Here is a 23,432-nt window from a genome sequence, read left to right as displayed (position 1 = left end):
GTAAGCACTGCATGATTTGGGCCAATTCACCATTAATTCTTAAAGACTTTCTGGTGCTTCATGGAAAACTTCTATATATAGATACATTCTTGCTTATAGATCATTTTTACATTTCTCTTCCTCTTTTTCCTCTCTTACTGCTCAGTGGAGCCAACATGCTGATCCAAGATTCAAGTCAGGGGAGCTGTCTTCTGGCACAAACTAACAGCAGGGGGAGAACCTAGACACTTAATGCTTTTCTCACCAAAATTATACTGCCTGTTACTGACTTTTTGGAATAAATGATGTAATTTAACAAATTTATTCTTCATTCTTTCTTAAAAAGCTTTAGAAGCATCTACCCATCACTCTTTCATATATGGAACTCAAAAGCAAGGTAAGAGAACACAGCAAAGAATATAAAGATCAGAGTACTTTAAAGATACACAAATAAAAAAATTATCAGATAAAGAAAGCTGATGTCTGTCTGACTGCAAAAATATCAGAGAAGTTAAAGATTTCAGCAGAGCAGGAGAGATAAATTCTGCTAGAGAGAAGCATCTTAATACTTTGCAGTAACTTTGATTGTGATTAACATACTCATTCATCTCAGGCAGCTTTTAGGATTTGCCAATGGAAGCCAGACAGGGCCTCCACTGAGCAAATTTAACAAAAATTGGTTTGCACATTATGAACAAATCTAACAAAAAATGGTTTGCACATTAAATCCCTATTTCAAGACACATTCAGCACTAAACAACACCTTTTTGTAATTTAATCCGGTTTACTTCTGAATCAGACTGAAAAATGGCACGTTCATCAAGGAGAGTGCCCAGATGGGCAGCTATTGCAGAGAAGCCATGGAAGAACAGCTATTCCAGACTATCCCCCTGCACAGTCAGGTCACTGCAGGTATGGCTGATTTGCCCAGAAAACAGACATCCTGTTGTGTTCAAAGACATCAACTATTCCATGTGACAGCTCGCTGGAACCAGGCAGCACGAATGGATACATGATGCCTTTGATAAGACATTGCTTCCCTATTTTAAAGCTAGGCTTTATTATTTTAAATTGATCTGTAGTAATCCAGGGAACTGTATGCCCCTCTGGCTTCCACGTGTGACTGTGCATGCTGACAATCCCCTGCTGCTCCAGCTCAATCAAATGGCAAACGTCCCACTGGCCTTGGTGAGGCAGGAGTGCCCCACAGCACCATCTGCTCCGGGGAGAGATGCATAGGACTCTTGCTACAGCCAGGGAGAAGGAGAACAACCTCCCCTCCTGTGATCTGGGTGCGAGCAGAGCTCTCTCGCTGGCACCCCAGCACAGGGCTTGCCTCTCTGGGAGGATGTATAATGCTGCTAGCTTCAGGTTTAACTTCCCAAGCTGACCATTTCAGAGCCTTCCAGATCACCATTGCTGCAGGGACTTCTGCTGACTTTGACTGTGCGTTCTTTCTATCACTGACCAAAATGGATCAAGTAAATGACTGTCAGATGGGTGTGCTGCAGCCAGCAGCTTCCCCCAAGGACAGTCATAAAGCCTAAATATTGCTTGTGTTTAAATATATGGTAGCTATGGTGGTTCATTTCCATAAATTACTTTTACATGTGAGCTTTCGGTAGAAAATTCTTCCATTGATCAAATACTGTTTGCTTTTCAATTTGTTTCTTTTAACTGGCAATAGGATCATCCAATCCCAATCAAGCAGGGAACCAAAACTGTGTGATTTACAACGTGAATTATTTCCATCCTGGAGGTTTGACAAATAAGAGGATTTAATTAGCAAGAGAGCAAATTAAACATAATCCCATATAATATGAATTTATTTTTAGTCACAAGATGATCTTCCCTGGAAAAAAGCACTTTGGAAAGAAAAGAAAGGTACTTTTAACTGTACTGCTTAATAGCATAGATGTTTTAAATAAATATTCCTTAATGAGAAGTGCTTTTCTTTCAGCATGGATCTCTTTTGTGCTATGATGTCTCGTAAGATTGCCCTGTTTAGGCAGAGATTCACGGTTAAACAGAGATATATGTGTCAAAAGGAATGAGGCAGGTTGTTATCAGACAGTGTAGGGCAGCAAAGGATATTCAAAACATACTAAAAGTGCTGCTAGAAGTAATTGATTTAGACACTGCAAATGGCAGCGTTATTATGAAGAGTTAATCAAGGGCAAGTTTGTGAAAAGAACTTCCTAAAGCATGTTATGACATACATAAATTGCAGCTTTTCATTCTACCAGTTGAAAGCTGCTTATCAGATTTCTTCTTCCAACTGAAAATCACCTCTAATCTGCATCAGGAGGGGAAGTTTTACTTGAGAGGGATGGGATTTTGGGTTTTACTTTTGTTCATTTTCTAAAAAGCTAAAAGCCTGAAATGGAAGTTGAAAATTCCTTCCTGAATATTGGTGGAGCTTACTCTGCTCCTCACCTTCCTCCAATACACATGGGTTTAAAATTCATAGTATTTAAGTTAATATTGCAATTTTGTTTTCAGGGTTGCTACGCAACATCAGAAAATAAACGTCCCTGCTCTGAGAGCCCAATACCCTCATTATTCTTCCACTCTTACAGAATTTGTTACACAACCCTTCCAGGGCTAAATCCTGCTCCTGTTTTAGCAGCACCACCATTATTTTGTTAACTAAAAGGGAAGTGCTTTTACCATTCTACCTTGAAGATTTTGGCAAGGAAATCAACGAGTCCAATTTATTGTTAGTGCCTGAGAAGCTCTGTGGGTTTTTCCATCTCTTCCAATTTTTCCCCTTAAATCACCTGTCAAGTGTTTAACAAAAGAACACACCAGTTTTCATTATTTAATAATCTTAATTATATCTGGGCAGAAGGCAGGGCACATTGTACACAGAACTGCTCACATTGCTTTGGTCCCCTTGGAGTATTTCCTTCCAGAATGCCAGAAGAGAAATGACTTATTAAAGAAAATGACTTCCATACATAATTACTGGTTAATAATTGTATTTCAAAAGGAAAAGCTTAGTTATGCCTGTTGGACCACCATCCCTAGTTACTGGTATACATGAAAGATACTGCCTTTAGAATTTGCTTTACCACGTTATTAATCGTATTCAGTCAGTTACTGACAAAATTATTAGAACATGTAATAAATAAATGCACATGCACAAAACACTGCATGCCTTTTCCTTCATTCAGCCTCACATCACACTCACATTCAGTTTCTATTTTTCAAACTGGAAGTGGAAGCAGAGGCACACTGGGATTTGATCTAATATTGCAAGGCTGCAGAGAAAGGGGATCCCAGGTCCTCAGCCTCTCCAGTACCATCCCAGCACTACCCATTCCTGCCTGGATTCCCACCAATCTCCAGGTCTTCTTCAACTGAGGCAGTTGCATAAGCACAAAGGTGTTTTCTGCATTTCTGAAGTTTTGATGCCTGCCTCTTCCCACCTTCCTCTGCCATGGCTTCTATAGGTGGAGCTATAGGGCTGTCTACATGACACTACATTATTAAAACCTGCTCCCAGAAGCCAGGGATCTGTTGCCAGTTTAATTTTCTTGCCTACATATTAGAGGATTATTTGCACAAAGATCACTACACTTTGGCACCAACGTGATTCCTTCAATGTTCCCTCAAGCATCACCTGCCATACCTCATCTGCTTTGCTATAAATGCAGCTCAAATGGTGTACGAGGTGGGCAGAGGATTAAGCAATCCATGAATGCCCTCTCATATGTGTGAGCCACAACATCCATTTTGAAAACACACACCAATAAATAAGCACAACTGTCTCTATGGTTGTCTCCAGAGGAATCATGAGAGTGAGAACATACCTCAGAGAGCTACACTGTGAAGCATCAGAGGAAGAGCTTCTTTCCCTTTCAATGCTGAGGTCTGTCTGATACTCTGAAATGGTATCTGCACCTATTATGTAGACACTATACATGGTAAAAAGCTGGGTTTGGTAGCTGCCATTTCTATGGCAACATACAAAATATGAAATTCTTTGAGAGCAGTTAGTCAAGAACCTGTATTCTTTAGTGTATTAAGTCTTTAAGAATAATTTAAGCTTTCCAGCTGAGATTAAAAAGGAAGTCAAAATGAAATAGTCAAGGATTTTTTAAACTACAGAAATAGCTTAACCTTCAACTTCTGTGATATTCACCTCTGCAATCCACTCTGCATATCACCACTGAATCTGGTCTAGAACCATTTGTTCTGGCTCTGATTATACTAAGCTCAAACCTTTAGGGCGAGAATGTGATTTCCTGAGCACGTCCATTTCTCATGCACAGAAAACCCACTACAACTCATGGAGCTGTGTATGAAGTCCTAGGCCGTGTGTGCAGCTGCATGCACTTCAAATGCAGACCATCTCTCCAAGGTCAGGGGCACAAACTCAGACCCAGTGTCACATCAAGTGACAGGCTGCAAGTATTTCTGTTAAATTATTATTTTCTGTCAGTCACACAGGGTTATGAATGTGGCGGCAGTCAGAAATTGATCAAATCCACAACAAAAAGAAATGTTTTATTTTCAAACTAAAAGACAATATTTTCTTTGGGTGGATTATCACTGCTACCACATGGGAAGCTTAAATCTGAGACTTTAATAAATCATCTTATTTGCAAACAATGCACAGTGAACTGGACCGGTAGATGTACAGTAATCTGCTTACATCTTCTGCCTGACAGTAGCTGTCGCTCTCTCCCTATAAACACTATGAACAAGAAACAAGCATAAGTTCACCTCTATAAAATTGTGGTCAAGTTTAAATAGGCACCAATACTGCTTACACATAAGTATATCCTCATGACTTCTTTTGAGCACAGAAAACATTATCTTGATTTTGCTGAGGAAGGAATGTCTGGAAATTCTGGTTCTACAAAAATCAATACAAATTCTACCACTGATGGCAGAATGTTACCCAGAAAAAACATGTACCAGACTTTTAAATGCATTTAGAAATCTACTGTGGCATTAAATGCAGTCAGAAAGCACCAACCAAGAAGAGGGGAGTACATAAAGTATTGTTTTTTATGAAGTTACAAAGAGTTCCTCAAGATACTTTTCTCCATATTCTGCCATTACTTTACATGAACACATGGCTGAAATTTCAGGCACTGGGGAAACATCCTCCTCTGCAAAGAAGCCAGTCACTGAAAGACAACAAGGTCACGTCCAAGATGTACAGCCAGGTGTTTGGGGAGAAGGAAGAACAGAGACACTGTATTCTGAACTTCATTAACATGGAGTGCACAAAAAATAACATATTTTAAGGAGGATGAAAGAAAGGACTAAGGATTAACCCTTCCACTCCAGAGCCCTTTGCCACACAACTGAAAACAGTGTTGAAAATATTTTCCTATTATTTGATGGGAATAATTAGCTAGCAGCTGCATCATATTAATAAATCTCGTTTTCATATTATGCCCACTGGAATATTTGGTAGAATTTTGAAGTCCTTCATACAGCTCCAGATGTGGATCTAGAGGTCTAGGTGCAACGTAATGCTGTCATACCACATGGAATGAAACAGGGGACTTAAAATGGAGAATGCTGGACTTAACAGTTTTGCTCCCTGAATCCAATGAAAACCAGACACCTTAGCATAAAACATAAACCATTTATAAGGGGGCTGAGGAGAATACAGCTGATCAAGTGCTGTGTTATTCAGTCCAGCTGGTGGGAGCTGGAGATGACACAGGAGGCAGAAAGTTTCATTTCTACTGGGATCTGTGGTATTTCTGACTTAAGGAGACAGGGCTAGAAAGAAGTTTTGAACAGAAATTTGGTGTCCAAGAATAGAGAGATTAATTATACTGCTGTAAATCCTACTGACATCAAGGCAAACACACACGGAAGAAGTCATGATCCCAACCATCTGTGTATAGATAAAGAAAAAGATTTTTTTCCAGCCCCCTCAGATTTTGAGAAATCCAACACAGCAGTTGTTAAGGGAAAAAATCCCCAAACCCCAGAAAACCCCACTGAGCACTCCTGATTATAGAAATGAGAATCCCTGCCTCTGTGTCCAAACCTTTTAAGTGCATACCATGAAATAAAACCACTGTCCCACAAGAGTGTGAAACACAAGATGTGAGATGTCCACAGCATGGAGGGATTAAGTTGCATTTCAGCATGTAATGTCTCTGTAACATCAATGCATCTGTGTTTATTACTGTCAACCCCCAGAAAAGCTGCAGGAAACGGTGGTGGACCAGCACAAGAACAAGGTTACGTGTATTCGCTTACCCTTAAAACACCTCCAGGGCATTGACAGCTGATCTTCATTTTATTAACTATTCAAAATGGTATTATTGCTTTAATTTGCTTGCTGTGCACACAAGGCAGTACGTTTGTTTCATAATGAAAAATCTCATTAGGAACAGTATGAAATAGATGCAGCAGATTGTCTTGTTTTGATGTCAGCCTGTTTTTTCTGGCTGCTTGTTTCATCAGTGTCAGTGGAGCCACTCTCAGCCTTAAGCAGACTATGCTGCTTTTCCTGCTTCTCTCCCAAGGATAGAAAGCATGGTCATGAAAATACAGATTGTTTATGGTAAACATCCTAAAAGCCATTAGTTATTTTTGGCTGCCATAAGATGCAAATACTCCTCATTTTTGTGGAAACTATGAAAATCTCTGCACTTCCAGTCAGATGCCTCTGGGTTCATATTAGTTCATCATGAGCTCAGCAAAACGTATGAGATACTAAGGATTAAAATATCTCTCTAGTATTTCTGTCACTTCTCTACATCCTCTAAAAGTGAGAAGTACTTCTGCTTTTTAGAGCAGAAATTGTATTCCATGCAGTAATGATGACAGCCACATGGACCCTAAACAAAAGCAATGGCTTGCACAAACAAGTGTCTGCTGTACTGCTAATCCACGAGAGAGAAGTGCTGTAAGTGCCTGGTAAGAGTCACAGTCTTCTGTCTGTGGCATTTACTCACTGTTCAGATAAAAGCATGACAATTTAAGCCACTGGAAATCTATTAAGGAGAGACCAACATAGCCAGCACTGAAAAAGCAGCCATGAAATGAAAGAAAAAATGAGAATAATAAAGCTAGAGGTACTGTCCTGACTAGGCACAAATCTGGCAGTGCAAATGGGTTACAACAATCCTTATCTGCCAGCTAAGGATCTCTTCAGTATGGAGCCATCCCAGTCATTATCCATCCATCTCCCTTCACAGTCCAAGCACAACAGGGATGTGGAATGACAGGACACCACCATGTTCATGCTACATATGGCTAGTTTGACAGAGCTTAGGGTGTTAAAGTAGCTTGCACAAGATAGTGTGGCTGCTCTACTTATTAAATTAAGCTACTCTAAATTGGTTGGGATGTGGCCAAAATTCTAATAGAACTGGCATGCTGCAGTCAGGGCTTAAAATGCATCTTTGTTCAACATCTTTGGTTGCACAGAAAGATGCTTACTTCAGCTGAAGTGTCAGCTGGAGCCTGAGCATGTCATCTTCAATACCTTGCTCTCCACAGCTTTGTGAAGCTAAGTGGCCTGACAAAGATGCATTTTGTTTAGCAGTCCTCATGCCTTCTCCTCCCAATAACACAAGTGCTCCAACAGTTTGTCATGAATCAAGCAAGGCTGGACTTGTCTCAAGATTGGGAGCCTCAAGCCTGCAACACTAATTAACTACCTATATTGCTTTATACTAATATATACTAGTATATGCAATAGGGCAACTAGCTCTTTATATACAAAATTAGAAACTATATTCCATACTAAAAGAGAGTTTTTGTGGCCTCACTGCAGGGGTGTGGAAATTTGGCCATAAATGAGAAAGCTACATAATCAAAATCAGAACCATTTACTTGCAATGAGTAACTAGCAATGAGGCAGGCTGCAGCTCTAGCACAGCTGACAGGAAGGACTGGGGAAGGATTGCTTCTTAGGGGGAAAGTAAACTCAATCCTCCCGGCTTTGTTTTTGTTTTTTTTCTGTTTGTTTGGGGGTTTTTTGGTTTAGTTTTTTGGTTGTGTTTTTTTGTTTGTTTGTTTTGTTTTGTTTTTTTTTAACAAGGGAAAACAAAATAGTTTCTATAAGAATTATTCCATTTCAGGAAAAATGTAGTGAAATTTATTGCCAGGTCAGCACAAGAGAAGTGTCATTTCCACAGTTAAGGGAAAAGCCAAATCCATTCATTGCACTCTTTTTCTCCTATTCTACTTTATATCTTATTCAAATTTACTCTTCACTAAATTGTACTGCTTTACCCTCTAATACAGGCAACTTCTGACAGAAGATGGTATGCTGTTTGAAAATATATCATTTTTTTTCAACAAACAGAGGCAGGTAATAAACAAAACCATTATTTCCCCCTTCACCTCTCTTTTCCTCCCTTCCTCCAACATGCTGCTTTCATGCCTGTTCCTCTACTTCTAGGTGTGATCATCAGCTGGCTCAAAACATTTGCTTGCAGGACAAACCCCCACAGATTGTCTATACAGACCCATATTTCTGGCTCCTTTTTGTCTCAGCATCTACCCTTCTCACCTTCCATTCTCCTTTTTCTTAACAACCATCTGGTACATACTTCAGAAGGCACAGTACAGTAACTGAAGGGGGATCACCAAGACAAGACTCAGGCACTCCTTTGTCCTTTAAAATCTGAAGCTGTAAAGAAGGCCAGTACAGTGTACAAGCTAGCAAGAAAATAAAGAAAATAAATTTAAAAAAGAGCCTAAAACATGTATTTCTGGGAAAACTCCTGTTCACAATGGCAAACACTATTCTGTAATACAAAAAACTTGAGTGTATTATACAAATTCTATTAATTAGTCATTCTGTCCTTTCAAAATATTTCATTAGTTTTTCTTTTTAAAAATTCATTTAAATAATTTACATGTCTTTTCCTGACAGTATTAGAAAATCTCAAAGTGATTTAAAAAGAAGTCAGTACTATATTTCCTATCTGGCAGGCAGGAAACAGAGCCCGAGCCAAGAGGAGGACCCAAGGTCAGACAGCTGGCTGCTGGCAAAGATAAGGCAAGTTTCCATTTCTACACACTTCCAATTCAGTGCTGTAGTGAATACATCTCTCTTCTTCTCAGTCTGTGGGTGAAATGCAGTTCTTTCAAGTGTTTAAATAAAATATTTATTAATTGAAAAACGGTACATTTACAAAAACTTTTGGTTAAAATTGGCACACAATGCTAAGTATATTTGCATGTATACCATATATTACTTGATCAGTAAAACTCAGTTGTCTCTTCTTTTAGACAGAAAACAAAAGCCATCTAGGGAGCCACAGTGAGGTGTTACCTACCAAATTTTTGGTCAAACCTCCATGCTGGAACGTGTGCATTGTGTTTCAAGTTGCTGTTTGCTGGCAGAGGCACTGTTACGTAGATGGGGCCGTTGACGGGGACGGGGGTGCCATCGCTGCTGAGGAGGTGGACGCTGACGGCGGTGACAGGGGTGAGGTCATACCTGGTGCTGTTTCCTAACGAGAGAGTGAATGAACACTGTGACTCAGAAGGTACAGAATTTAAGGGACACCTGTGCGGTTCCACACCGCAGTAGTGCATCAACGCAATTCTCAAGGGATGGGAGCAGCAATTTTCTCCCTGTGCTATAAAGGGACTTTAAACCAACCAACCAGCCAGCCAGCCAACCAACAACCCTCCCCCTGCCAAGAAGACCAAACCCAAGCCACAAAATTGAAGGAAGATGTATATGGTCTATTTTTAATCTAATTTTGGAAAAACATGAAGACAAAAAAACTACAGTGTAAAAATCTCCTGCATGTATTTTTTCAAGTTAATTAATCTTAAATAAACCTGTATGAGTATCACAGTTTCATAGCAAAAAAAAATTGTTTTACAAGTCTTTATTGTAACCTCAAATGCCCATATTATTAACTAACACCAAAACAACCAATGGCACCTCACAAATGATCAGTCGCATGTTTAGGAATGCCAAATGATCACATGTTTAAGAATGCCAAGTTGCATTTCCTTTGGCCTTTCACTGAAAAGAACCATGCTAAATGGATTATTAGCATACACTCTTTATGTTTAAACTGGATGCCAGTGTTACTTCATGACAACATACTTCTAAAAAGCATTATAACCCTTCAATGATTTAACCAAATGAATCAATGACAGGGATAAATATCATAGATATATATATGTATATACACAGGTGAAAAAAATCCTCTTGAATTTTAAAACCAAGATCTGGAGCTCAAAGCAATAGCAAGAGTAGTTCAAATTGGAAGAGATGGAACTTCCAGTTTTGCAAGGGGCTTGAGCCCCACAGGCCCAGGCAGCTGCCAAGAGCTCCATCCCTGCAGTCTCTGTCGTGCTGGCTCCAGGGCTCTGCAGCTGCTCCTGCTGCCGGGGGAGGAATCAGGGAGGAGGAGGAGGGATGCCTGGCTGGCAGGGATGGGGCACTGCCCCCACTGTAAGCCTGGTGCCTTAGGTTGCACACTGCCTGTGAGGGCATTATTCACACCCAGCTGTAGTGGCACACCACGTGGCCTTTGGCTATCCTCAGGTATCCCACCAACAGTGCTCAACAGGATGAGTACATTTGAGGGAATGGTGGGAAAGCATTGAGACCTTTATGATTTCTCATAACTCTGATTAAATCCCAAGGAATAGCCTTTATTAAATTTGATGTGTCTGAGTAACAGCTCACCAAATAAAGACATCACCTGGCAATGGGTTGGGAAGTGGTAAAGTGAAGGGGGAAAAAAGGTGACAAAACTTTGTCGAATTTTAAACTCCTTGGATTTTGCAAGACTGCCAAACTGGAGAAATGGAAAATAACCAGAAGTAATGTTGCATGTGGCTCATTTATGAAAGCATCTCGTCTGATGCACACTTTGCCCAGATTTCCAGGTGGGTGTCACTGTTACACAGCTGATGTGCAAGGGACACACATGCTGCCTTCACTGACTCTGAACAGAGGGGCAGATGCTGACCTTACAGAGGGATTAAAGGATTGAGAAAACAGGTACTCTGAAGGTGGCCATGTAGGAGAGACACAGAGCTAACAGATTAAAAACAGACAAGTAAGCTTTGAAAATTCAGCTAGGATGTAGGGGAAGGTTGCCAGCCTACCATGCATCTGTAAATATAAGCTCCAATGATAAACAATATTGTCCCCTTAACACTTTGAAATATAAAACAGCGAGACAGAGGAAGGAATTGGTGAGGGAAAAGTTGTTTCTTTATTCCTGATCATTCACTACACTGCCTCTGCCATGCACCTATAACTTCTGTCAGATTGATGCTTGACCCCAGGACTTAGGCCACTAATGTTCTCAGGCTGGTATCAGAGAAATTCCTCTTGCCATGTACTGTGTCCGGATGACATTCTTGTGTATACAAATTCCAAACGAAAAATTTTATAACTTCAGATTTGAGAGTCATATAAAGGATTAAATAATGCTTTATATTTCTGCACATTTTTAGATATTGAAAGTTTTGAATTTTTCTTTTTTACTTTCTTGATATAGCATGTATCTGTAAAAATTACTTTTCAGTCCCAGAAAAAGCATTTGGGTGGTGAAACACAATTTTAATTAAGATGCACTAATACTTTGCTGAGCACTGGACTGAACAATTTACATTAGAAGATGAAGAAATTTCTGAAATCCACTGACCTCTAGCAAGAAGAAATAATTTTCCAGTTTGCCACCTTGTACAGTATGTTAATGCTTATTAAAAAGATAAAATGTTTTTCTTTTTTGTTGTGAAGGCAAAATAAAATCAATGCCTACGAAACTCTCACATGCTATAAAACTGATAAGCACACACACAGATTAAATGGGAATGGACTTCGATAAATGTCAGCTTTCATTTATTTCTTGTCATTTTTGACATCTGGTGACCTGTAAAGAGCTTTAAAAATAATCAGATAAAATTCAATGTCAGTTCAGACAGGACTCTTTATAAAGAAACAAGCAGCCACAAAAAGCAAGAGGAGCAATGGTTATCAGCCAGCTTGGTGCATTGAGGCAGATGATGGAAAATTTTGTTTAGTTGGGTTAAAAGGACAAGATTTTGTGAAACCAATCTCCTGCTCTCTAATTGATGATTAATATAAACAATAAGCTAACACCATACAGGCTTGTCACTACTTGCAGTGAAATTCTCCAAATTTTTATGTTTACAACATGCTGATTCATGCAATGAATTTTCACTGCTCTGTATTACTAATTCAACACCCAGTTGGGATTTTATGAAAAATGCTGAACACATAGAGAAAAGGTTTTAGCTAAAACTACTATAAAAGCCATTCTGGACAAATACTGAGGGGCCTAAATGGAGCGACCTCACCAAAATGCTACAGACATGTAAATAAACTGTGGAAAAACAGAGAAGTAATTGTGGGAGAAGGAGAGGAGGGAGAGAGGGAAGAGACAGTGTTCTGCAGAATTCCAAAATTTTCCATGCAAATCAATGCTAAGTTTTTTTTAGAATTCTAAAATTTGTAAATATTCTTTTTTTCTTGAGAACAAAAATATTAAAAAATCTCCAGCAGGTGTTGACCTCATTTTTTAATGCTTTCAGAAGTTTTCCAGGCCAAGTCTTCAACAAGTCACTTGCAGATGAAGTTGGATTGACATCCTTTTCTACAGGATTTTAAAGTTACATGCTTCCACATCAGGAGAGGCTTCTACTAGAGACAGAGGAGATTTCACTTCTACTACACTGCATAATAAAATACATTGCATTTGCAGTCTGTATTATACCACAATGAACACCACAGTATTCGGAAAACAAAACTCTGCTCAACCATTTCTTTGCCAGTCATTTGGTCTTTTACAACACAGTTTTACCTGAAAACTGGAAGTCAAATCCAGGGTCCCTGTGCTCAAGCAGAAAAGTTTCTGTCATGCAAGAATACAGAAGACTGAAAAACCTGAGGCTGAAACAATCTGCTTTATAGGAGGCTAGGAGGTAAAACAGGAGAAAGACAATACCCTGGTTGTGCAGTTCCCAGGCGTTGGCAAGACCTGTGATCACTAAATAAATGCAAGAATGGGAAGCTGGGTTGCCGAGTACTTAGGAAAGATTTAGGAAAGAGGAATCCCACACACATTGCCAGCAGTTTGTTCAGTTGCTTTACAGATAAGAAGTAAGGAGATGAGGAAGTAGACAAATGAGGGAGATCAAATGCATTCCTTCATTTTAAAAAAGCTAAAGAGCTTTTAATCATGTCTGAGTATGAAAAGTCAGAGAAAATTGAAGGTTGAAGATGAGAATAGGAAAATGACAGGAAGGTAGAATGAGTTAGGATAAGATGTACTCACTGGAGCAGGCAGAAGGATTGGAGTAAGGCTGCAGACACATTTCTTGTTGCAACAGGAAAGGAGGTGTGCAGATTTGTACAAAGGGAAGAAGGGGGAAGGTAGCAAGCTACCGTTTACACACATGACCTAGCATTCAAAGTCACTTAGATCAACACATCGCAAGTAAATGCATCCTGAGAAACAGCAGGGAGAGACCTCAAGGAGATATTCAGGCCGCTTCAAAGCAGGCTCAGCTATGCCTCTGCCATCCTCACAGGTGACTGTCCAACATCTTCAAACAAGTAATTTTACAGCTTAAACTCTCCTCACCATAGCAAGGTTTTCCTAATCACTACTCTGAATCTCTCTTGCTACACTGCATGGCCACTGATATCTTTCTAACCCATTACAGGCACAAAAAACAAATTACTCTCCTTTTCACACCAACCTTTAAAGAATTTGAAGGCTTCTGCTCTTTGTTCTGCTATTCTGCTTTTTCCTATGAAACACCAATTATTTCACTCAAGACTGAATGAATAGTGGAAAAAGACTAGCAGGCAGTTGCAGTCATAAAAATGTATTACAACTTTGAATTTAGCAGTGATTGTGTTTCTACTATGAATATTCATTGTTTTCTCTTTGGTGCTAGACGAATTTGCACATTTTGGCTGCATTCAAAAGTATCCACAAAGCCACTGAAACAACACAGTATTAAATTCTTGATATATAGGCATTTTATTTATTTTTAGAAAAAAGGATTAAGATTTTTATTGCATCTTCAGGTTAAATTCTCTTTTGTTCCTTCACATTAATTTCCACCTTTTATGTGCACATGCAGTGCATTTGGACACTCAGCTCTGAACTAAAAGTGTGACCAATTTCCCTGATGTCCCAAAGCCAAGGAGTTTTCATCTTTGCTATTCAGTGGCTCCACTTAAGGGATAGGAGACCTTGCCCTCTTGCTCACTGGAACAGCATATTCGTAGGGCAGTTGAAAATGTCATGTCACCCAAATTTGAAAGAATGTTTGCTGGAATGGGGAATGGAAAAAATTATAGGATCAAAAGTCAAGCCCTGGACCAATATAAAATCAGAGCAAAACCAAAGTAGTGGGTTACCTGTTCCATTTCCATCTAATCCCTGCAAATAAGGGAAACTGTCCACTTCCCAGGGTGAACTGGCTGCAGTCAGATATGCTGTCAAATCACTGTAGCTAGTGTTCTCTGGCAATTTCACAGATCTTCTCTGAAAGTGAACTTGTGGCTGAGTCCGTGCACCTAAAAATATTAAAAGTGACTTTATATCCAAGGTGGGCAGAATATTTAGGTGTTCATATTCATGGAAGCAATTTTACATTTTTTTTCATTATAAATTGTAGTAGCTTGAGAAGGACAGAGACATCAGAAGGCTATTATGAAAGACAGAAAAACAGTATTTTTACATTTATTTTGCAGTTGCCATTATTTCTGCCCAGGTATTCCAGAGCAAAACTGTGGAGGCACCTATTGTCAGAAGCATTTCTGGCTATGTTGTTTCTCTTCCACTTCCATTGCATTCCTTTTTTAATTAGTATAACTGAAACTAAAACAAACTTCAGAGGTAGGGTATGCAAAACCTTAGGAAAGCATCCAGTTCACCATATTTGTTCAAATTTTGTTTTCCCTGAAATAGCAGAATAAATGTAGTTTATAATTTTCAAAATTATTTTCTAAGAGACAGTTCTACCTGTAGTCTCAATTAAGTTATGTAACTTCTGTAAAGCTTTGGCCATGGAAACTAACTCTAGAACTGAGACATGTCACTACTGAAATCACTGGATGAAAAGATTCACTTGACAAATCTTGGGTGAAAAGATTTTCCATATTTTTCCTTGCAAAGAACACATCTAAACAGAACCAGATTACTTGGCATGTAAGATTTGTCTCTTTTTCTCTGTTTTGTACGGTGTTAGCGTTTCTTTCAAGCTCCCTAGGTGTTAATTGAAGGGTCTTTGCTGCAACGTGATTTAAGACTGTTTCATGTACTATGGCATTTCATGTCTCATTTAAATACCAGCTTATAAAGTCAGTAGTCTTTTTCAAAGGATACTCACCATTAATACTGTTTAGCAACACACAGCAAGACTCCATCTGCAAGTTTGTGTGCACAACATGCAAATTAATTTTTAAATCAAAAGCTATTGTATTCTCCAGAGCTCATTTTGAATACACACAGAACACTTCCCACACAGCACAAAATCAAGAGGCAAGCAGTTTTCTTCTTAATTCACATTGGACTATGTGATTCAAAGATGTCAACTCAAAACAATTTTGAATCTTTTCCCCCATTAGTCTCTGGCAGCACTTTTAGGTTGCATGTAGCTTCACTGTGAGAAAGAATAACGAGCTTGACTACCTCCTAAGCTTTGTAACTGCCAGTGTCATTAACCTAGAGACTGGAATCTTTCTTGCATAATTTTCCAGCAAGAGCTCTAGCTGTGAGAAAACAAAACTCAACAGAATAAAATGTTGTATTGGATAAGAAAAATGCCTAGGTACAGGAGTAAGCACCTCCAAAGAGCTGATCGTTGTTTAGCTGTCATTTCTTTGGTAATTCTGCAAGAAAAAGCTATGAAATTGCTTTTATTTTTTAATTTCTGGAATCTTTTCATGTTTACAGCAGGCTCTCAAGACTGCCAATATCCTTAAATGTTTAATATAGTCATTAAACAACACCTGTGTGAAATGGGAAAAAATATTCCTTATCTGATTTCTAAGCATAAATGGAAAACTGTATAAAAGATTAACTGAATTGACTGCAACAAACTCAGGCAGGATTTATCTCCTGTGTACTGTGCAAGTAGCAGTTTGCTGTACCTCAGGAACTGATGAGCTCAGGCACTTTGGAACCCTCTGACTGCACTGCTGAGTGGGCTCCTACAGCCCATGGGTATACATATCCACAGTAAAAACACAGGAAAAAAAACACAACAAAGAACCCGGCCTTAGGATTATCACCAATCATCAATATAAAATTGCAGGATTTTCTGCTGTCTAAATCTCTGGTTAAGATGCATTATTCAAGTTGCCAAGAACTGGTGTTTTATTTCCAAAGATACAAACGAAGCAAAAATTAGAAACCAAGTAACTATTGTTGAATCTGCAATCCAGTAGTTTATGGGGTTTCTATTAAAAAAAAAAAAAATTAATGGATTTTAGCAGTGAGGGAGCCATGAGTGCCAAATTTTAAATAGATAAGGAGGACTCAGAAAGCCAACCTCAGTTCCTTCAATCCTACGAGCAGTACAAAGCCTTCTTATGGCTGAGCCTAAAACCTGGCAGAAAACCTGCACAACAATGAACTCAGCTATAAGCTTTGAGGGTGAAGAAACAGCCTCCTCTGTGACAGTGCATACCCAGACATTTAATAAATCAGTGCAGAGTAGTTAATTCACACCCTAAAAAACTAATTCCTCCATATTGATTATTCACCAAAAACCTGCCACTCACCCTGACTCTCCCCTTAGTTCCTCAGTTGGGTCTCCCACACCTGGCAAAAGACTCCAAGGGGGCAGAAGACTGGGAGCTTCCAGAGAAAGGCTTGTGAGGAAAGCAGCTACCAAGGCTTTTACCTTCTGTCACCACCTTGCTGGAAGATAATCCAATGTTCTCCTTTATCAGAGGCCATGGCGGATTTTGGGGCATATGTCTGGGTGCAGATTTAGTAGGGGAACTGGAAGTGGTAGAACCTTGTGCTGACCAGACTCTTAAGAGTATTTTTCAACAAGTCATCACTTATCATTGGGAGTGGGTTACTAGTATTGCTTCTATTACTGAAGATACCTATTTTTTACTTATAAAATCCAGTTTTTACTTATAAAACCCAAGCACATTCGAGTGTAAAACATGCATGTGAGCTCTTCCCACCTGATGTGTGCCATGAGGTAAAGACTGCTGAGCACTGATCTTACCTTCTTTAAACAGCCTCTTGTCAACACATCAGCCAGATTTAAATGCTGTCACCTCCAGTTTGCCAGTACACTCCCGAGGAAGTAACCTCAAGGAGTCCCTGTAAGGCACCTCTTGTCACACTGCATATGTGACATGTGGCACCACACCAGCATTTGAGGTTTAATCTATGTGAAGTAACATCTGAAGTCTCACCAATTCATGCTCTGATTGCTCATGGGTCAGAGACAGCCAGAGTCCCCATACAGCTTCCATTCACTATGCACGGAAATTCAGCCCATCACTGTGCTGGCATTAAATAACTCCAATGACCCAGTGGCTGGCAAGCCCCATCCCTCACAATTACTGACAGCACAGCAGTGGATTGTAATGCCATCCTGAAAATGAAGCTGCCTGCATCAACTCAGACAAACTTCTCAACTGCATAATACATCACTTGCTGGATTAATTATTCAAATGCAATTGGTAACTTAGTGTTCCAAGACAGGCCTTTCTTTCCCCTTGACTGGTGCTTCAAACACCAGTGTTCCCAGTCTGTTCCTGGTATAATGAGTTCTGGTTTGCTCTCATTTCTGCACTAAGGTAACTCCTGATCAGCTCTTTTGAAACAGTGTGGTGTTACTGGGAAGTAAATTAGAGAAATAACAGAGAAAAACTAGGTCACAAGGATTTTGGATGGAGACTAGAGAGGCTCCATTCAAATACTGGAACAATGTCTAGGCTGTCTTTCTCTTAGGCTTCCTCACAAGAGAAGTCCCAAGAAAAGAAATGAGGACTGGACCCATAAAATGGATTTTACTGGACAAGACTGCAAGTTCAAATCCCAATCCTTAGCATACTCCAGGTACCCCTTGCTTCCTTTATCCTTTTTTTCTGCTATCCCAGAAGAAGCAGCTAAATTATTCTAATTCACATATATTGTTAACACATTGGATCAATTCACTGAAGGAAAGAAGATTATGTTGAAAATATTTATGAGTCTCACTCAGCTGTTAAATGGCCCTCTAGTCCTTCAGCATCCCCTGTTTTTTTGAAGGAAGCTGTGAACATGAAAATACTGTTTTTTTCAGTTAATTGCATAATATTAGCACATTTGCATAAGAATAAGAGTATTTAATACAGCATGGTAGTGGAATATGTTGGTAAACAATGTTTCATGTCTTGCCTAATGGAATCTCTTGTGTTTTAACACAGTTCACCATCCATCTAATTTACCCCATTAGACAATGTCCAGCTCTCAAACTGCAGAAAATATGTACAGCAGCTCTTTCTCCAGCTCCTTCTGAGCATTCCATCAGCTACCTAATTTGTTTAATGCATTTCAGCTCCAGCCTTATCCAGTGCTATCACTAATGAAAAGCCTATTGTGTGGGGATGGCTTCTAACTAAAAAATACATCAGGAAGGCATAATTGTATTATATTCTCTCAGATAAAACAAGGTTATCTTGGAATACTATTGAGGGCACTATTTCCTTGTTTATTAACTATACAGTAGAGTTTAAAATTATGGCAAGCATAAGACTTACTGTGAATTAGACACCATTTATGCACAATAAGAGTGCCCACAGGAAGGATATGCCCATATCCTGGTTCCAAGTATCTTTAAAATCCCCCGTTCTTTTATTAACAGACTTACCTCAGCCAGCACATCAGTTGGACTAATTTATGTCAGATCCCTAAGTCAAATGAACATTTTACTCTTCACTGTGCAGATCAGAAAACGCCATTCCTCTAACTGATACTGCAGTTACTTTAACATCTGTGTTTAGCCCTATGAAAAGGTTATTTTAACTTTATTTTTCTAATACAGTGGGTTTCAGTAAGTAGGACTTAGGTTTGCAGGCAGTCTGACAAGGGGTCCACAGGAAAAGCAAGTTTATACAGGGTATACAACAACGCAGATAGAAGAAATTTTCAGTTTTTCTATGCTCTAAACTAAGGGCATTCATACTAGGAAGCAAGAAAAAAAAATAAAACCAGAGAAAAATCTTAGACATTAAGAACACCAGAAAATGTCTCCTTCAAGGATGGCTAAATGAGGCTAGATGAAAAAACATCCAACGGATAGTGTAAGAAATTTAATCTCTAGCTCTCAGATGGCACAATAAAGTCCAAACTTATTTATTACCGTGTAACTTGAATTCCCTAGTCACAGCAGTCAGGGATGAATTCAGCTATTAATTTGGTAAAACAATCCCACAGAGAAGCATTCCTCAGGGAACTCAGAACTCCCCATAGAATACCAGTCTCACTCACAGGACAGAGTTCAGAAAGCACTGGGCTGTCAGACTTTTTCTTTAGCGTCCCTCAAATGTCAATTGTGACTTCCCAAAGCCAGCATACCTTGAAATCCTGAGACTATCTGGACTACATCATCATAGACCATCAGAGTAGCTGAGCGTTCAGGAAGAAGGCCGAGGCTCAGAGAAGAGAACACTGTGGGAGAGAAGTGGTTTAAGTGGCACATCTTTAAATTCTTATAAGCATAATCCAACAACAACAGTGCTTACTTTCTTCACATTTTTGCAAAAGCAGGCCACCCAAACTATTAAAATCATATTGTATACACGACAGAAACCACATGCATTTTCTGAACCAAACAGTTAAATTGCCAGAGTAACTACTGAACTAAACAAAATGTTCTATGCTTTGACTCCTGCACGTCACACATGGCAGCTCAAAGCACTGGAGAGTGCAGTGTAAAGCAGGGTTTCATGCCTTACATTAAGCAATTCCCAGCTCCACAGAAAGACAAGAAATACATAAAGAGAACTGAAATGCTAACTCAGTCTGGCTGAGTTATTTTTCTGTGCAACAGCTATACTTCTTACCTCAGGAATATTTTAATGAAATTTAAGTTTTAAGTACTTTGAGACGCTTACGTAAGTTATACAGAAAGGCAAAGTATGATGATTAAGTCTGAATATTTGCTTTAAAATACAGTATGCACTTACTGAGTCACCACCTACACCAGGGAAGTGCTATTTATAGCAGAACTACTGTCATCCTACCAGTGGTGTGAAAGGGGACAGATAAATGGTATTTGCTGCAAAAGGTCTACCTGCAAGGACCTCCCTTCCCACTGGGTACTGACACTCCTTGCAGGGGGCTGTGTCAGTATGCACACACATCTTTGCAGAGTGAAAAACAGGATATAATTTCATGCCAAGTTTTCAGACCCAGAAGACCCAAAATATGGAAGGAATTAGCCACAGAGCCCACCTGCCTCCTGCAGCTATGAAAACAGAAAGGAGCATGACTGCCTGCAGTCCACATGTGGCTTTCAAAGAGGGGAGAAGACTAATGCATACTAGCTATTTTTGGTAATAACTTGTTACTATTAATAACTGGGCAGCATCCCATACCTGGAGAGTACTCCTCCTAGTCTGAAGTAAATGCAAGCTGAGGAAGGCATTTTTCAGAAACAGTCAACAGAAGAACAACACAAACTCTTCTGATTTTCTGGAATTTTATTAATTTCCTCTAAATTAATAAAAATTAATTAATCCAAGAGACCATATAGATGTTAGCTACCAATAGGAAGACTACACTGTTTCTGCTTTAAGAAATATATTCTCCTTTTAAAGATCATAAATTTTAGTGTTTGGGAGAAGTATGGGAGAAAGGAGAAAAAAATAGGAGAAATACGCTGAAAATAACTTACATCTAAAAGATGGTCTTAACGATATATATAAACATTAAAAAAAACAAACATATAATATTATTGCAAATACAGCTGGGAATTTTCTTTCCAATGCCCAAATGTGAAACAGATCTACACATTAGGCAACATAAGTAAGAAAGCCTAGTGCAAGTAGCACTAAGGCCACACAATTACAAAATTTGTCTTTACTCCAATAACTTAATTTGTATGAAGAAAGCTAATATAATTTAGACACCCTGGGGAGCTCAATACAATCAACCATGCCAACATCTTCTTCCATATGTGCCAGACTATAACGAATATATAACCTCTAAACTTCCCTTGGGCTTTTCTGCACAATCCTTACTCAGCATGACAATGACAGAAAGACACAGCTTTTAAGGCCAGAAGGATGACAGTGATAATCCAGCCTTATTCCTGTATAACTATAGCCTTCCCTGAATTAATTATTGCTGCAGATTCAATAGCTGTACCAAAACTTGAAATCATGTTGTAGAAAAACCCCAGTTTTATTTTACAGTGTCCAGTGTGAAGAACACACCACAACATCAACGTTCTAATAAATAATTATGAGGGCAGTTAAACAATGTACCTCTTTACCCATCAAAATTTATAGAGGTTCGATTTCCAGACATTTGATCTTCTTTTTATACAGGCTTGCTAGACAGAAGAATTCTCTCTTACCCGTTTCCTGTTCTCTATGAGGGTATTGATGGACTATGATCAAATTACGCCATGAACGTTCTTGCTAATGAACAAAATAAATTAAGCACTTCCAAGTCTTTCCCTGTAAACTGCATTTTCCAATCTTTTAATCACCCCTGATAAAAGTCCACAATTTTAAACATTCTTCTTTGAGCATGGATCCAGAGCTGGACACATATTTCCCTGAATGGCTATGCCAAGGACAAGTCCTGAAATACTATACTCTGCTTTCCCAAATTTTAACCTTATTTTACAGGTAAACAATTCCAGATGAACTCTCCCTTCCCAGAAATATCATAACCATCATTCTCTGCTCCTAAAACTGTATTTCACCACAGTGAATACCATCGTTTTCTTTGACTGACTGTCCTGGTTTCAGCCAGGATGCAGCTGTTTTGTTCTCTGCTGCTGGTACAGGGCAGTGTTTTGGATTTGGGATGACAATAATGCCAATAACACACTGATGGTGTGGGTGCTGCTGAGTAGTGCTTACCCTAAGCCAAAGACTTTGCAGTTTTTCATATGTTGTCAGTGAAAGCTTCAGAAGAAGTTGGGAGGGAGCACAGCTAGGGCAGCTGACCCAGACTAGCCAAAGGGAAATTGCATACCATAGAATGTCATGGCCAGTGTATAAACTGGGGAGAGTTGTCTGGCAGGGGTCACCTACTGCTGAGGGATAGGCTGGGCAATTGTATTGTGCATCACTTGCTCTGACTGGGTTTTACTCCCCACTCTTTTTTGTTAAGTCTCATTCTTCTTATTATTATTATTATAAAATTTTACTTTATTTCAATTATTATACTGTTCTTATCTCAACCCAGAGTTTTTACCTTTTTATGATTCTCCTCCCCATCCCACAGAGGCTGGGGGGGAGGAAGCAGATGGGTGGTATTTAGTTGATGACTGGAGTTAAACCATGACACTGCCTTTACCAAGGAATTCTGAACTGTGCTGTCTCAGCAACTCCCTCTCTTCATTGCATACACTGCTCCAAAAGAAGTGTCCTTTTAAATAAGGATTACCAGTCACAAATGTTATCTTCCAAATTTTTTACAAAGAAAAATCTAAGTGTAGTTAAGAGCAGACAGATGAACACATCTTCTGTCATGAACACTTCAACAACCCAAGTGATGTTAAATTTATGAACTGTTAATAAGTGGAGTCATGGCACTGCTGATAAATATTTTAATGGAAGAAGAGATCTTAAATCTTTTCCTCCTACTATTAATCACTATGTAAATAAATAATCCTGCTTAAGCAGTAAAGAGGTAGTAATTATTTTCGTTAATATAAGAGAAGTTAATTTCTGACAAATTATAAGAACAGAAAACCCTTGATGTTTACTCCTTAAAGCTACTACAACAGTATCACAAGTTCAGTGGCTGCACAGCTTTTCAGCATAACCCTGTTACTAATGCACATTGCCTGTGATGGAGGAATCCTGATCCTTTCGCCAAGTTCAGCTACAGCACATTACCACCCTTTAGCTTTCAAACCTACTCCCTGCTCATGGTTATCATTTTCCCATTTGAGTTCATTTACCACAGCACACAGGATGGCACATCAGCTTCAACACTGCCCTGGGTGGAATGCTGCTCTGCTGGGGACAGCTCCTAGGACTGTTAACAATCATTTTTGGGAAACGAGGATGCAGCTGTATGGGTGTGCCCAGACTGCATACTGCAGAACGAAGATTGAGATATGCTGCCTGCTCCCCATCATTCAAACCAGCTTAAAAATAACAACAAAACTTGCACATTTTTCCAAAGTTCTATACTGTGCTAGTTAAAAGCATGATAGGCATTTAAGTACAAACAGTTCTTGGAGAGTTTTTTAAAGACTGAAAGATTTTTAAAGACACAGGCATCTTAATCAATACAAAA

At 39.1% G+C, this 23,432-nt stretch overlaps 1 protein-coding gene across 1 annotated transcript in view; it reads right to left on the bottom strand.

Moving 5' to 3' along the window:
* FAM171A1 (family with sequence similarity 171 member A1) overlaps positions 1–23,432 on the bottom strand; it is an 87,356-nt gene that overhangs the window by 11,621 nt on the left and 52,303 nt on the right. Inside the window, exons 3-5 of the mRNA XM_038130209.1 lie at positions 19,524–19,616; positions 14,351–14,509; positions 9,255–9,431 (exon numbers count right to left, since the gene is read on the bottom strand). Of these exons, the coding sequence (XP_037986137.1) occupies positions 9,255–9,431; positions 14,351–14,509; positions 19,524–19,616 (429 nt within the window). The remainder of the gene's footprint in view (positions 1–9,254; positions 9,432–14,350; positions 14,510–19,523; positions 19,617–23,432) is intronic.

This window comes from Motacilla alba, chromosome 2 (assembly GCF_015832195.1).
Source record: "Motacilla alba alba isolate MOTALB_02 chromosome 2, Motacilla_alba_V1.0_pri, whole genome shotgun sequence".
In the NCBI taxonomy this organism is placed as follows: Eukaryota; Metazoa; Chordata; class Aves; order Passeriformes; family Motacillidae; genus Motacilla; species Motacilla alba.
This window is presented reverse-complemented; position numbering and strand designations above follow the sequence as displayed.